Source organism: Tiliqua scincoides, chromosome 5 (assembly GCF_035046505.1).
Source record: "Tiliqua scincoides isolate rTilSci1 chromosome 5, rTilSci1.hap2, whole genome shotgun sequence".
Classification (NCBI taxonomy): domain Eukaryota; kingdom Metazoa; phylum Chordata; class Lepidosauria; order Squamata; family Scincidae; genus Tiliqua; species Tiliqua scincoides.
Window position 1 is genome coordinate 72646948 of NC_089825.1, and position 15913 is coordinate 72662860.

The window sequence follows — 15913 nt, forward strand, 5'->3', positions numbered from 1 at the left end:
CAGCAGGGTGAGGAAAACAGGGCCCCAGATACTGCTCTTCACTTCCCTTGAGAAGAGGGGCTGCAAATACCAAAATAAACATAGCTATGCAGTCAGACAGCCAACAGCAGGATGGGGGCTATCCAGTGTTTTGCACTGAGTGCCACATTCATGACTGCCCTTGGTTGTAGACATGGAGAAGCAGAGGTAGGGAGAGAGAGACACAACGATGAGACGTCTGGGGACGTGCAGGCATCATCCTACTCTCAGACAGCTCCTCAGATGCTGGGGTAGGAGGTCTCAGGGATGGAGGAAGTCATTTTGGAAAGGAAGGAAACAATCCCCTAGGGCGCAACTTCTTCAAGTGATGGGCGCACAAGTATTCAGTCGCACTAAGGATACTCCTTGGGGAGCCGGGGGTTTCTTGTAGCGTGTGATTCTATTATCAGGAACATGGGGGGGGGGGTCTTTGACAGATGTGAGGACCTCAGGGTGACTGGACTGCCTGATATGAAAGTTGAGGACATCACATCTAGGTAGATTGGTAGAGAGTGCTGGGGAGGAGGTAGCAGTTGTGGTGCATGTTGGCACTGAAGATGTGGGGAAATGTAGCTGGGTGGTACTAGAGGCCAAATTTAGGCAGTTAGATAGGAAGCTCAAAGCCAGGACCCCAAAAGTAGCATTCCTGGAAGTGCTACCACATGCAGGGTCAGCTAGGCAAGCAGAGTTCAGGGGTCTCAATGTGTGGATGAGATGGTGGTATTGGGAGAGGTTTAGATTCATTAGGTAATGAGGAACATTTTGGGACAAGCCAGGACTTTACAAGAGGGGCAAGCTTCACTTGAACCAAAATGGAACCAGACTGTTACCTAGTTAACTAGTTACCTCCCTTCCTGCCTTGCTGGCCCTGCAAGGCATTCTGGAGCACTACCTGCCTTTTTCTGCCATTATTCCAATCTTTTTCAAGTATCCCTTGTCTTGTTGAGTGCCCCTGGGGGTACATGAACCCCAGTTTGGGAACAACTGTTCTACTGGTATGTTGTTTACAGTGCACTTACTCTGATAGTATTTACAAAAAAGTGGTGAAGACCAGAATTTAAAAAGAATAAAAGTGTATCATATGATCTTTTACTATATTTTTAATAAATTAGAAACTTTACAGTTCTTAGGTTACAATTACTGGTAGGTTATTTTTCAGGATCTGGCCTCGGGTAAAAACAGACAAAACTATAGTCAGACATCCCCCCCAAGTTTAACCCCCGACTTATCCGAGGGTCATAGAAAATTCCAAGTTTTTTTCCCCAATGTATTTTTCCATTACATGGAAATGTAAACCACATACGGAACCACAAAACTATTAGCCAAGACATTTCTTACCACAATTTTCCTTAGCAAGTAGTAAAATGTAGTCAAACATGAGGAATACCTAATACATGCATGGACAGGTGCCAGACATGTTCCTGTATTTTACAACCTTGTTATACAATTCATTTCTTTAATTTCAAAGAAAATTTTTATATCATTACCTAGCTTATCTACTCTGATTCCACAGAGAAGTGAACAGACCAGGAATAAATATTAGCACAGTGATTCTCAAATCTTTTTAAGACTTTTAAAAATGACAATCTGTCAAGACCCACTGGAAGTGATGTCATTAACCTGGAAATGATGTGACATCAGGCCAGAAGTGACATCAAGCAGGAAAATTTTTAACACATCTCCACAACAAAATCAAATCTAAGTAAGTAAGGGCCCAATCCTATCCAACTTTCTAGCACCAAAGCAGCCACAATGCAGCCGCAAACTTTCCCTTACCTTGAGAAAGCCTCACTGACTGCACTGTCACCACAAGATACAATACACACCCTATTAGAACTGAAATGTTGGATAGGATTGGGCCCTCAGTAAATTAAAATTAAAAGTTAGTTTAAAAATTTATTTGAAATAAATTAGAACCCTCCTAAACCTCCCAAACAGCTGCTGATGTGTTAAAAAAATTCCTCAAACATCCCAAAGGCTGCAGTCCTATCCACATGAGGAAATATGTAAGCCCCATTGACTATCATTGCTAAAAGCATATACATAGTAGCCAGTTAAAAATACAGATATGTAACATTTCCCCAAATGCAGTCACATACCATGGTAGCATCAAGTCTAATATATTAAAAATAAAATATACATTGAAATGAATGGGGACCCACCTGAAATTGGTTCGCAACCAACCTAGTGGGTCCTAACCCACAGTTTGAGAAACACTGCTAGCAGATCCCAACCTAACCCTCACAGGAAATCTATACATAGCAGCTGGTTTCCTTGAAAGACTGGGAACCATGCACAGAGATTAGATCAGCAGCCTCCAAACTGGAGACCGCTGCACGCCTAAAAATCCTTCCCCAGAGTGAATGGATCTTACAGTTCCACCAGGGAGCCTCCTCTCTGTGCTTCCAATCACATCCAGACTTCATGCTGACCAGCTGTGTCTGCCTGGAATCCAGGCGGAAAGCTTGCTGCAACAGAATGAGGAAGCTGCTGCTTGGTGTGAAGTTTAGGGGCGACTGAAGACACAGAGAGAAGACTCCCCAGAGGAACGGTAAGCTCCATTCACCTGAGGGAAGGATTGTAATGGGTGCCAGATTTGGCCCCAGGTTTGGCGCTTGCTGAATTAGATAAAGTGCATCCAGTTCTGTACCAGGATGTGCATCAGAGTGTGAAGCACCTAGTGCAACCCCTCATCTGCAACCTAGGATGTTGGTGGGTCCTTTCTCCATTGTCATGTAATACAGAAACTAATATCCCAATCACTCCTGGACTAACAGTCATGCATACAACAATCACGGGATCACAGTCACTATATTATTAACAAAGTTTCAAAACTATAGCTTAAAAGCACATTACCCATCTAGACTGTTCCCAGTTTATCCTTAGCCCTTTATACTTTTATGCTTCAAGCAACACAAAACGGAAGTGCACAAGTCACAGCAGTTTGCAGTCACAGTACACAGCCACTGAAACTCAAAAGTGCCACAATAGGTACGTGTTACCGTCAAACCACAAAGCTCATATTCATGAGGGAGGTTGTCACCAGTCAGCCATCAGCATGCCATGTCAAGAGGGCTCTGGAGCATTCTCCAGGGGAAACTGCGGGCAGACTTGTGAGCTGTCCTAGGGCAGAGTGGAGCTCAGAACCTAATGGAGTATATAAAATGCCAGCGGGCACACAGAAAGAGGAGTATAGAGCACAGGGTTTCCCAGGCTGGTCTGGGACCACGTGTTTTCTCGCCTTGCACACTGCCTAAGTGGCCTCACCACTGGGGTCGAGTGATGGGCTCCAACCACCTGCTGAATGTTGGGAACATCCTAGCTCAGTCAAGCTGCATCCCCCATCTGTCAGCTCTACCACCAATGGCCCTGCCGTGGAAGTCCGAGTTGGAAGGAACCAAGCTGCCGGCAACAAGCAAAGTTCCCTATCCCAGTGACTTCCTCTATTAGTGAGATGGCAGACCCAGAACGACTTATTTCGACTGGCAGGCATAGGTGTACTGCCTTGGCAAAGCTGGACTTGGGAGGTTGTGGCATCAAGCCACTCGTGCTTGGACAAACTTGCCGCCTGTTGCAGAGAGCAGAGATTAGTTCTATATTCTGAGTGTTTTGATTTGTGAGAAAATAAAACCTCGATTACCTGCCTCCTGGTCTGCACTTCCTCTGGGGTAAGCCTCCCATTGATGTTGAACAGCAACTCTGTTGACATCCCTCTCCCTCCCCAGGAAGGGGCGGCCACCCCCCAGGACATGACAAGGTCAAATGCTCATTTGCTAGCAACAGCTAATAGAATATTAGGTACATCTGTGAGCAGAGGCTCTATTGTAGCCATGGAATATTGCAGGCTAACTGGTAGCATAACCTGGATGTTGATACGCATTCCACTTCCTTCTGTATCAACAGATGGTGATTGCTTAGCCACATCTAGGCACTTGCAATCCTCTCTCCACATATCCATCAATAAAGGCAACCAAGGACTTACCAGACAGAAACTGCAACCATCTCATAAGTAACACACAGAGGCAACTATCCTTTAATGCCCTTCCTTGCTTTCCTTCAGTATAATCCATTGGCCAATCAACTCCTTCCACAATCATGTATGTGCTTGCAAGCCCAAAAAGTAAAGCCGAATTATCTGGAGTGTCATAATTCTGTTTTCCCCCGATATTTGAATCCCACCAGTTGCTGTATGAAAATGTAACTTTGTTTTCATAAATTTTCAACACCCGTCTCTGTTGTGAACAAGCCTCACAGGATGACAACTAGCTGGATATGAGCTTTCACTGTAATAAAAGTGGAATAATGATGCAATTCAATTTATATTTATCTTAAATCCTTTCAGAGGTACAATGTAAACAAGTCATAAAGTGAAAGTCAAGCCTGAAGGCAGAATTTGAGAGCTAAGTTAAGGTTAATTCACACATACATGCACATTACTTGATTTCTTATCACTTGATGATTCACAGCTGACTATGGGATCAGTCTTCACTGAGAAGTGTGATGTGTTGGAAGGAGTATGAGAGCTCCATCTGTGGCGCTGCTTATGCAAAACAATGAACACCCATTAAATTTATTCCCAGACACTGTCATCATGAAACATCAATGACACAGATATTTACTCAGGTAGGAATAAGTGCAGGTTAACTGTATTCTTCAAAACCAGCCCCAAAATTATTTGTGACATTTTAAATCCTTACCCTGACAGGTGCTGTTCTTCTCTTCATATCCTGCTTTGCACATGCATTTTCCAATTGGCACCAGCCACTCCCCTTCAGCACTGCAGTGCATCCTTGGGGGCTCATCTGTCACTGAGTGATTCACACATAAGCCCAAAACTTCCAACAGTTGTGATGAATCTGCTCCAGTGATGGTGTCAGGAAAGACAGCCAGGTTCTGAACAACCACAGGGCACTTCTTGTAATATACCCGCACAGACACCAATGCAATGCAGGCACCCACATCCTGAAACGCAAGATAAAAGCCCTTTTTGGTCAGAGGCCCAACATCTCTCACCTCTGTGTTCAGCTTCATGACTCTATCTCCAAGGTCTAACTCAGTAAAACTTTCATCTGCCGCAATGGTATCAATTTTGATGTACTGGTTTTCTTTCACATTCCTCCCATCTTCATCATCCGACTCAAAATAGTACATGTTAAAAGTCTCTTTGCAGGTCCCAAGACCTCCAGGAAGGCTGTTGCAGTCCCTCAGGGTAAATTTCAGCTCAATGAAGATCCGACATGCTCCTCTGTTGGAGATCCAGCTTGTCAGAAGCCAGTTGTTCTGACTCTGTTCCATCACTCTGCAGACTTGATATGTATGGATTGGTGCATAGTTTTCATCCACCTCACCAATTTCTTCCCACTAAACAATGTAGGTTGGGGTGAGAGGGAAAAAAAAAACAGCTTTATAAACATCTGTTTGCAAATATTTACAATCCTACCAGGGCTGGTCCAAGACCTCTCAGGGTCTGAGGGTCATGACAAATGCTGCTACTCCTTACCTGGTGATGTGCATGCCTCTGCTCCTCCCTTTCCCTGAACTGGAAAAGAGGGGGGGGGGTGTGGAGCAGAAAAGGAAGTGTAGTGGAGAGGAGCAGGGTGGGTGAGAGCATCTCTAACACTAGCCCACCACTATCTCCCTTTTATTTTTCATCTTCTACTCCATCCTTCACTTCCTTTTCTAGTCCAGGGAGTAAGAGAAAGAGTAGGTGCAAAAGAGGCAAGCAAGTGGACAACTGTCTCCCGTCAACTCTCTGATTGCCTCACAAATGAGCCAGTCATGGATCAGAGTTTGTGCACTGCGAGACACCACAAAGCTGAAGTGCAACAATGCTTGTAAAATTTGAGTGTTCAGTCCAGTTTGAAAGGAGAGAATGACTCGATTGCACCCTGTTTCTTTATGAGAAGGAACCCTGTTCTTATTAGTGCATTCTGGTCTCCTCCTCTACACCTGCATGTGCACACAGACATTACCACCATCACAACATATGTTCCAGTGTTGAGACATAGCATTCACAGAGTCTCCAGGACTCCTGAGAACGCCTGGCGCAGGGATTTATGAAATTAGCGACTGAGATGAGGAGTCTTAAGCACTGCAACAAACATGGAAGCAGAGAAACCTCTCTTCTATTTTTCAGCAACCTGGTGGCCAGTTGCCAGATCATATTGAAGTAATCTGTAGCAACTGGGCACTTGCATTTTTGCAACCCTGTCATTATGTTTTCTTGTTTTCTTACTACTTGAAGTATTAAGCTCAGGGAAGAAAAAAGCCAGATCACCAATAAAGGCCACTGAAGACATTACATATTCCAGCATGACATTCCCTGTGCACTCAAGAAGAAAATGCCTGGTTCATAAGAAAGCAGGCTGCATCAGTTACACATTAATAAAAAACAGACATGTTCTCCAACAAGCTATGTTGCAACACCTGGAAAGACTCATGTTTTCGATTTTGTCTGATTATCCTACTGTGGCCAATTTAGCTGCAATGATTTCTTCCAGGCTCTTTTACCTGCTCCCAATATGTATCTGTCTGTTTACTATGGTAATCAGTCTAACACATACACTGAATAAATAGCAAGAACTGGTTTCTGGAACTTGTCCCAGTTCACACAGGACAAGCCTTTTGGTTCTCACATCTGCTACAGCCACTTGAGAAGAATCTTCTTCCAGTCTTGTCTCAGTGTCTCTGCAGCCATCTGCACACTCACTCATCTTGCTCCTTCCCTGCAACACCTGGATGGTTCTGGCAGCAGCTTGCACTACAACTCCCTTATTCCACTCTGCTCCTGCTAAAAGCAGCCAGGTGCTCCCATAGGGCAAATGGTTGTGATGCTATCACTCCTGATTGAAAAAGAAGTCAGCCCTTCACAGGAAGTGTAGCTGGGTGCTCATTCACAACCTGCTAAGTGCACTAAGTCAGAATGGTGGCACTATCACTCTAGCAAAGAATAATTTAGGGTCCGTGTGATGTAGACAGTGGACTTATACCACAATCCTATGCAGGTTTATTTGGAAGTGATTCTCACTGTGTCTAATGCAACTTACTCCCAAGAAAGGAGGCAAAGAAATCATAAAATTGAAAGGGGCCTAATTGGTCATCAACCCCCTGCCTGTAGCAGAAATCCTCCTAGAGCAGGGGTGCCCAATATGTCGATCGCGAGCTACCAGTCGATCTCGAGGCGAATTGAGTCGATCACAGGCATCTCTCCCGTCCACGCATTCCTAGGAGTGAGCCCCTGGCAGGCTTGTGAGCCCAGGGAGTGAGCCCCCGAGCCCAGGGAGCGAGCCTAGGGAGTGAGCACCTTGCAGGCTCCTCCCTGGGAGAGGAGCCACTTGGCAGGCTTCTCTCCCGTCCATGCATCCCTGGGAGTGAGCCCCATTGACTCTACTGGGGCTGACTTACCTTTCCCCTGTTTTTGCACTGGTATGTATGGAGATCTTCGCCCCCCCCAACTTCCATCTGTTGGTTCTGTGTGCAAGAGGTTTTGCACTGGTCTTGCTGTGATGTCTATACAGAGATCTTCCCTCCCCCACACCTTTCCCCTGCTTTTGCACTGGTATGTATGGAGATCTGCCCCCCCCTCAACTTCCATCTGTTGGTTCTGTGTGCAAGGGGTTTTGCACTGGTCTTGCTCTGATGTCTATACAGAGATCTTCCCTCCCCCACACATTTCCCCTGCTTTTGCACTGGTATGTATGGAGATATGCCCCCCCCCCAACTTCCATCTGTTGGTTCTGTGTGCAAGGGGTTTTGCACTGGTCTTGCTGTAATGTCTATACAGAGATCTTCCCTCCCCCACACCTTTCCCCTGCTTTTGCACTGGTATGTATGGAGATCTGCCCCCCCCCAACTTCCATCTGTTGCTTCTGTGTGCAAGGGGTTTTGCACTGGTCTTGCTGTAATGTCTATACAGAGATCTTCCCTCCCCCACACCTTTCCCCTGCTTTTGCACTGGTATGTATGGAGATATGCCCCCCCCAACTTCCATCTGTTGGTTCTGTGTGCAAGAGGTTTTGCACTGGTCTTGCTGTGATGTCTATACAGAGATCTTCCCTCCCCCACACCTTTCCCCTGCTTTTGCACTGGTATGTATGGAGATATGCCCCCCCAACTTCCATCTGTTGCTTCTGTGTGCAAGGGGTTTTGCACTGGTCTTGCTGTAATGTCTATACAGAGATCTTCTCTCCCCCACACATTTCCCCTGCTTTTGCACTGGTATGTATGGAGATCTGCCCCCCCCCAACTTCCATCTGTTGCTTCTGTGTGCAAGGGGTTTTGCACTGGTCTTGCTCTGATGTCTATACAGAGATCTTCATTCCCCCACACCTTTCCCCTGCTTTTGCATTGGTATGTATGGAGATCTGCCCCCCCCCCCAAAAACTTCCATCTGTTGCTTCTGTGTGCAAGGGGTTTTGCACTGGTCTTGCTGTGATGTCTATACAGAGATCGTCCCTCCCCCACAGCTTTCCCCTGCTTTTGCACTGGTATGTATGGAGATCTGCCCCTCCCCCCCAACTTCCATCTGTTGGTTCTGTGTGCAAGAGGTTTTGCACTGGTCTTGCTGTGATGTCTATATAGAGATCTTCCCTCCCCCACATCTTTCCCCTGTTTTTGCACTGGTCTGTATAGAGATCTGCTCCACCCCCCCACTTGTATTGGAATCCAGGAAGATCTGGTGAGGAGGTAGATGTGGTGTCAGCAGTGGCCCCTTTAAGGATAAGGCCTGAGCATCCAGCAGAGTGTGCTGCACAGCCGCAGCCACTTGAAGGCAATAGGGCCCTCAGGGATATAAGAGCACCTGAGGCAGGAAGGGCTCCACTTATTTATAATAATAATAATAATAATAATAATAAAAACTTTATTTCTATCCCGCCCTTCTCCCCAAAGGGACCCAGGGCGGCTAACAACATATAAATTTATGTGAGTTTATTTATGTGACTCATTTATGTGAGTCAGCCTTTTACTACATGAAGATCATTAAGTCCAAGTACTGTTCCACCATGACTGATGAACATTTGGAAGTGTGCTTGAGGCTGGCTGTCAGCAGCTACTGTCCGACTATGCATCCTTGGCTGATTCACTTCAGTGCAAGTCATCAAAGTAAACTCAAGTAATTACAAAAAATGTTTATAGTTAATTATGTTGTGTTGTGCAATATTGGCTCATGAGGTTATGCAAGGTATACCAACATACATTGTACACATAAATGTTATATGTTATGATGGCACGAACATTGTAAAAAAACTCTGGTAGATCTCCGGGCCTTGCTGGGTTTCAAAGTAGCTTTCGAGCCAAAAAAGTGTGAGCACCCATCGTAGAGCATCTCCAACAGGTGCTTGCCGAGCTTCTTCTTGAAGATCTCCAGTGAGGAAGAATCCACCACCTGCTCCAATGCACCCACTCCAATGCAGCCTTAGAGGAGGATCAAGTCATGCAGCAGATAGTTAGCTTCAAATGGAACTTCACATGACCCAGTTACCTGATCTACAGAAGTACCAAGTGGGTAGAACTTGAGTTCTTGTCTGGCTTAGACAGGTGAGTATTCCTTATTTAAATCAAGGGAGGGGCTGGTAAGAATCACCACTGCCCACTTAGCACTTATACAGCACTTAAAAATGTTCTAGTCCTCCCTGTATCAGGGACTCAGTTTCCACTGCTTCAATTATCTGCAGTTCATAAATCCCCCCCCCCCCGTCATGCTCATGACTCATCCAATAGTGTTTGCTCCTGGCAAGCCGCTAACAAGCAAGCGCGAACAGGCAGCAGTTTGGAGGGCAAGCACTAAGAAGCAGGCATGAAGAGGAAGCAATCTGTTTGCCTTGCAAAGAGGAACAGTAAGTATACGGTTTGCTGCAATCTGAGGTTTCAGGTATCTGCAGTAGCAGCAGAAATGTATGCCCCCTGGATACAGGGGGGTGACTAACTCACAACTGTGCTTAACATTACAGTAACTTGTAATAATCCCAACAAGGATGGAAGGCCAATATAAATCATTCCCATACTGCAGATGGGGGGAGGGAGAAGTGGCTTTGAGAAAATGTGGCTCTACCTAACATCACCTAGTGAGCATGTCCACAAAATACCCAGCTCACAATGCTAAGGTGCCCACAGCGCCCGGCTCCCAAATTCAGGCCTCTCTGGTTTAGGCCCTTCTCTGACCCCTGCTCAGGAACGTTACAAGTCAGCACCAACCAGCCTTCGTGTCAGAAACGTCTGTCCCTTGCTGTAGAAAGATCTGGCTAAACAAGATAAGCAGAATACGCAAAATATGGGCCTCCAAGGAAGGACACATGGTAAGAAACAAAAGGTGTGAGACCAGAAGGAACCAGAGTAAAGTGGTGTGATTGATTACCAAACCTCCAGTAATGAACATTCTGTATGTAAACACTGTAAACACTCTCTGCAGAAGCGCGAGTGGCCTCTGGGAACCCAGTGCCTCAGGAACAAAGTGCCAGGTAAGGCACCGTGAGTTTAGCATCTAGGCAAGTTCAGCAGCAGGGCGAAGAGGCCAGGGCCCCAGACACTGTCCTTCTCTTCCCTTGAGAAGGGGGCAGCAAACCAGTGAAGGGTTTTTAAATACCCCTAAAGTTTAGGGGTGCCCAAAGTTTTTGGCAGGAGGGCCCACATCATCTCTCTGACACTGTGCTGATAAGCCAGCGTGCCAAGCTCAAGACTGGGCCCCAACCGAATTAAAATTCAGAGCTAGGGAGTTATATGCATAGCACGTGCCTCTTGACTGCCGAGAGGAAGCAAGTTTTCTACAATAACATTCTTCACAAGAAGAAAAAAGTTGTTTTTGTTCTTCCTAGGACAGCAAAAGTTGTCAGGTGAGAGAGGACAGGTGTCAGGTAAGAAAAGTTGACAGGAGAAAGAGGAGGGGATAGTTATTAGCCATGACAGCTCAATGGCTTCTTCATATTCAGATGCAATGCACTTCTGAATATCAGGTATGGGAGGCAAAACAGAGAATGGCCATCACCTTCATGCCCTATTTCTAAAATTTCCCTGAGGCATCTGTCTGACTGCTATAGGAAACAGAATGCTGGGCTAGATGGTCCTTAGGTCTGATCCACTGTGAGGTCATTAAACCTTAAAAAGCTAGAAAAGAGAAACCCCATAAGCACAAAAGGATTCTATGCTGGTCTGTTTTACAACTAGGAAAACAAAAAAGTCAACAGTTTCAACCAGAATTTTGAAGATTTACAGCAGAGATATGACATTTACTGCCATCTGGCATCCCCCTTTTGAATGAATTACCAAGGAGAAAGAGGAGAAGGTGATGAAAGAAGGTGCTAATGAGTGAAGGCTGCTTATCTTTCCAACCCCACAAGAGAGGTAATCAAGATCTTATCCAGGCAGCCACATTTTCTCATTGCTGTGAAAAACTATCTTGATTTCTATCACTGTAGACTCATAACCTCTAATCACTGCTTAGATTATCAAGCTATTCACATTTGCAACACAGCTATTTGCTGCTATTCTGGGACTTCTACTAACAAGTTTGCTGTCTTACATTGATCATTATTTTGGTAACTATTTTTTTTTAAAAGGTTAAATCCAGAAATGCAAGACAGTGAACTACATGACGAAATAGTTAAGAAAATCTTCACTTAAGAACTGGATCAAACCAAGAGGTCATCTACCCCAGTCTCCCGTTTCTGGCAGCTTTCTTGCCGTTTGTCTGCTTCCTTTGCTGTCTGCTTCCTGTTAGCATTCTCACTGTTGCCTCCTCTAGCATTTCTCTAGCAGCTACAAGTCTAGTTTTCTTGCTGTCTGCTTCCTTTTACAAAAAACTTCATTTTGCAAAGTGTTTGCAAACAAACTGCTGTCCATTTCCTGTTAGCATCACTCCAAAGAAAGTGCCAATTTCTTTACTATGTTTACTTGCACTGTAAGTACTCAGATAGTAAGTACTCAGATTGTAAGGGCTTGCTGCTCTAGGCAGTTTCAGGTATCCAAGGTAGCAGCAGGAATGTATCCCTGAGGGTATGGGGGAGACACCTGTCTTTCAATTTATCTCAACAGAACATGATTTTGAGATAATGCACCATAGATACATGCCTATTAAGTCGATCACAGCTAAGTCAAGGGCAAGTTTGGAGTCAAAAATCATGGAATTTTCTATGACCCTCAGATAAGACAGGGGCTAAACTTAGGGGGGAGGTCTGAATCTGACTAATTTTGTCCGATTTTACTTGAAGCCAGATCCTGAGAAATAATCTACTAGTAATTGTTACCTAAGAACTTTACAGTCTCTAATTGATTAAAAATACAGTAAAAGATCCTAAGATACATTTTATTCATTAACTTTTTAAATTCTGGTCTTCACAACCTTTTTGTAAATACTATCAGAGTAAGTGCCTGCAGACAACATACCAGTAGAGCCATTAATCAAATCCTTCTTTAAGGTGCCTGGTGTGTTAAGCCAGAGGCTCTACATATAATGTAAAACTTATAACACACAACTGGGAGTGTGCAATTCAGTTCACAGCAGAACACAAGCAACAAGAGGACAACACAAGAGGAATGAGCATGAGCAAGTGCAGCAACACACAGTTGCAACCCTATGTACTCAGAAGTAGACCCATTACTTTCCATGGGTGCTGCTCTAAAGTAATGGTGCTCTGAACTGTAGCCTGGGATTTTGTTTCAGATGGTAGTGAGGATTCCATCCTGGTGTTTTAGAAACCAGACCCCCAAACTGAGGGGGATGTGAAATTCTTTGAAAATGATTAGCCAGGAACTGTTCTGAGGCAGCAGCATAAAGAAAAAAAAAAAAGAGGCATTTAACTTTCTCCTAACTGGAAGGGAGTTGAAGGTGCTTATGGGAGTTGTAGGCTTTGTGAAGAGTAGTGTTGCACTTCTACAGTAGAACCCTCATACAGACTATAATTCCCACAAGCGCCTTCTCTACCTGTTTGGAGAAGAAGCTAAAGTGGCTGCCTATGAATACCACAATTACTAGTAGAAATTCTTCTCTTTCCTCCACTCCCCTATGTTCTGCTTCTCAGCCCAATCCTACCTCCCCACCCCCACCAGACAACTTCTAAGCTTCCCAGAAGCTCTCTGATGCCACTGCTTTATTTACTATATTGACCTGGGTGTAAATCAACCCAGGGTTTCAGGCTCAATTTTTCAGCTTCTAGGCAAGTATATATGGTGAATGAGCTATATGAGAGTTTAACCCAAAAATACATCACATTAAAATTTGCTGCTAAATGTTTCTTCCAAGCCTCCAACAGCCTTTATAAAAGAAAAGCACACATGCATTTTAATTAACTGGTGCTAAATAATTTATAGCAGACCTATTTCTGAATCGGAAGTGTTTAAAGGCTAACAGTTAGTGAGTTAACAGAAGCAATGCTTACAGATCCACTACAAAAGCACACAGCTCACTTTGGGTATAAATGGATAGTGCAAAAGACAAAGATATCACACATACTACTAAAAATACAAGGTGCACAGCATGTGACAGACCAGCCTTAGGCTGAAGTGATAATTTTAAAAAGTTGTATGTGTGAAGAACTGCTTTCAAAGCAAACACTTATGGAATGGTCAGGTACATTCAGTAAGGGTGAGGAATTAGCTCCTATTTATAACATACTACTAGAAGTGGAAAAAGCTATCACAGGTGATACAGCCTAAGGACATATTCAGGAACCTGAACCCCACTTTTTTCTCCATGTCCTGCTAATCATATATTTCCTTTTTTAAAATGAAACAACAGCTAAATATACCAAGCAAGGAGCCCAAATAAGAACATAAACACACATTTTTCTGGGGCAGACAGGAAGTACAGTTGTGCCTCAGAATCTGCAGGGGTTCCATTCCTGGAACCCCCACAGATGCCAAAACCCGTAGATAATCAAATCTACAGTCTTGGAACTTCTGAGGGCCGAAAATCATTACCTCCAATTTTCAGCTGAAAATCGAAAATGACAACTTTCTGTCTTCTGGAAGCCTTAGAAGATCTTCTGAGGGCCAGGGAGGCTGCACATGTGCCCCCCCCCCCAGCCCTCAGAAGGCTTTCTGGACGTAACCAGACCATAATTTGTGTTCAGGGGGTCCAGGTCTTGCCAAATATGTGAGTTCAGAACCCATCATTAGTTAAAACCACAGGTCCACATTAGTTAAAACCACAAATCCGCAGATAAGAAGGCACAATCTGTATATGAAGTATTCATGACATATGATGTGGTTGTTTTACACCCATATACTGTTAAATAAAGGTATCAGTTGCTTCTGACTCAATTTCCCCCCCCCCCCCCCACTTTCAGGGGCCTTGATTTGCCCAATACATTTCAAGTAATGTAGGATTTTCTTGCTGCTCAAAAATGTAAAATGTGAACATGACAAAAATGTTTGCAATGCATGAACCATATCATACTCAACAGGCAGACCAGACTGGCTAGACCTATGTATGAAATAGTCTAATTCCCTGTGAATATTTGTATTAAGCTATGAGAAACCCCACCTTCAAGCTGTGTCATCCCAGGTATTTGTCAACCAAGTTTCCTATTTCTTTTTCCAGTCACCTGGAAATGGATGATACAAGGTCAGGATCAGTTGTCAGTTGGGTGGGATTCAACCCCTGAATCCTTAGTACAAGTGGCAGTAGTAATGTTCAATGCACCATCAGAAAATGAGATGGTACTCTATGGGGGAGGGTCTGACAGATAAAAAACAGGTAAAAATTGCAGGTAAAAAACAGACTTTAGTAAATAAGGAAGGTATCAGGTTGACTCCATTTTGAACATCCTCTGTTTCATCCTACAGCAGCTGTGTGAGAAGCAGGCAAATTCCATGTTGAGGTAATTAGGAAAGGGCTCCAAAGTGTGCAAATATTATAGTGCCCCCATACAAATCTATGGGACAACCACATTTGGAACACTGTACAGTTTTGGCTGCCACACCTCAAGATGGATATTACAGACCTGGAAAGAGTGCAAAAGAGGGCATCCAACATGATCAAGAAAAGGCTACAATACCTGGGATTAGCTTGGGGAAAAAAGTGAAAAAAATGAATGGGAGGATATGACTGTGAAGGAAAAAGGAGGGAAGCCATTACAACAGGGCAAGCTTACCATGAACTCTCTTATCTTGGACATTCAGAGCTAGGCATAGCCAGTTTATTCTATTTTAGTTTGGACTGGTTCTTCAGAGGCAGTTTCCCTATAATGACAACTGTGAAGAGATGGTGGAAGGTGCTGAATGGGCGATTAGGGATATGCATAAATGTGATTGGGTAGGTTTACATTTCCTAGTTGTAAACAAAGATTTTATTCTTGAAGGATGTTCAAATACGAAGATTTGATTGTTAGGGTCAGATGCATGTATGGGTCAGAATCATTTGACCCATTCCAAAAGTTCAAGGAGTCTGACCCCCATTTGACTCAATCATTTGACCCCTGCCCTTCCAAAAGCTCAAGGAGGCTTACAAAACCTAATACATAAAACACAGCATAAAATGATAAAAAATACAATTTAGATCATTTAAAACCAGCACAGCAGTAATATAATAATTCTAAAAACCCATAGGTGGTGACAAGCAAAAACCAATACATAAACAACTAAAAAGACATGAAATCACAATAAAAGCAGGTTACATAAAAGACAAGCAGGAGTGTTCCACCTTTACCCATCTCCAAAAGCTAATGTGAATAAAAATGTTTTTAGGCCTTGCCAGAAATTTTCTACTGAAGGGGCAGATTTTAAATGTTCTGGTAGTGAGTTCCATAAAAGTGGTTCCACACATGAGAAGGCCCCGTTTCTTGCCGCCGCACACCTCATTTCTTCCAACACTAGCACTCTCAACAGGACCCTCTCAGAAGACCTATAGGCAGGATTATATGGGAGTAGGCGGTCTCTCAAATACCATGGTACCAGGTCATAT

The 15913-nt window shown here is 44.1% G+C and overlaps 1 protein-coding gene across 1 annotated transcript in view; it reads right to left on the minus strand.

Moving 5' to 3' along the window:
* The window catches only part of EPHA5 (EPH receptor A5), a 257239-nt gene that overhangs the window by 183037 nt on the left and 58289 nt on the right, over nt 1-15913 (minus strand). Inside the window, exon 3 of the mRNA XM_066630994.1 lies at nt 4716-5379. Within this exon, the coding sequence (XP_066487091.1) occupies nt 4716-5379 (664 nt within the window). The remainder of the gene's footprint in view (nt 1-4715; nt 5380-15913) is intronic.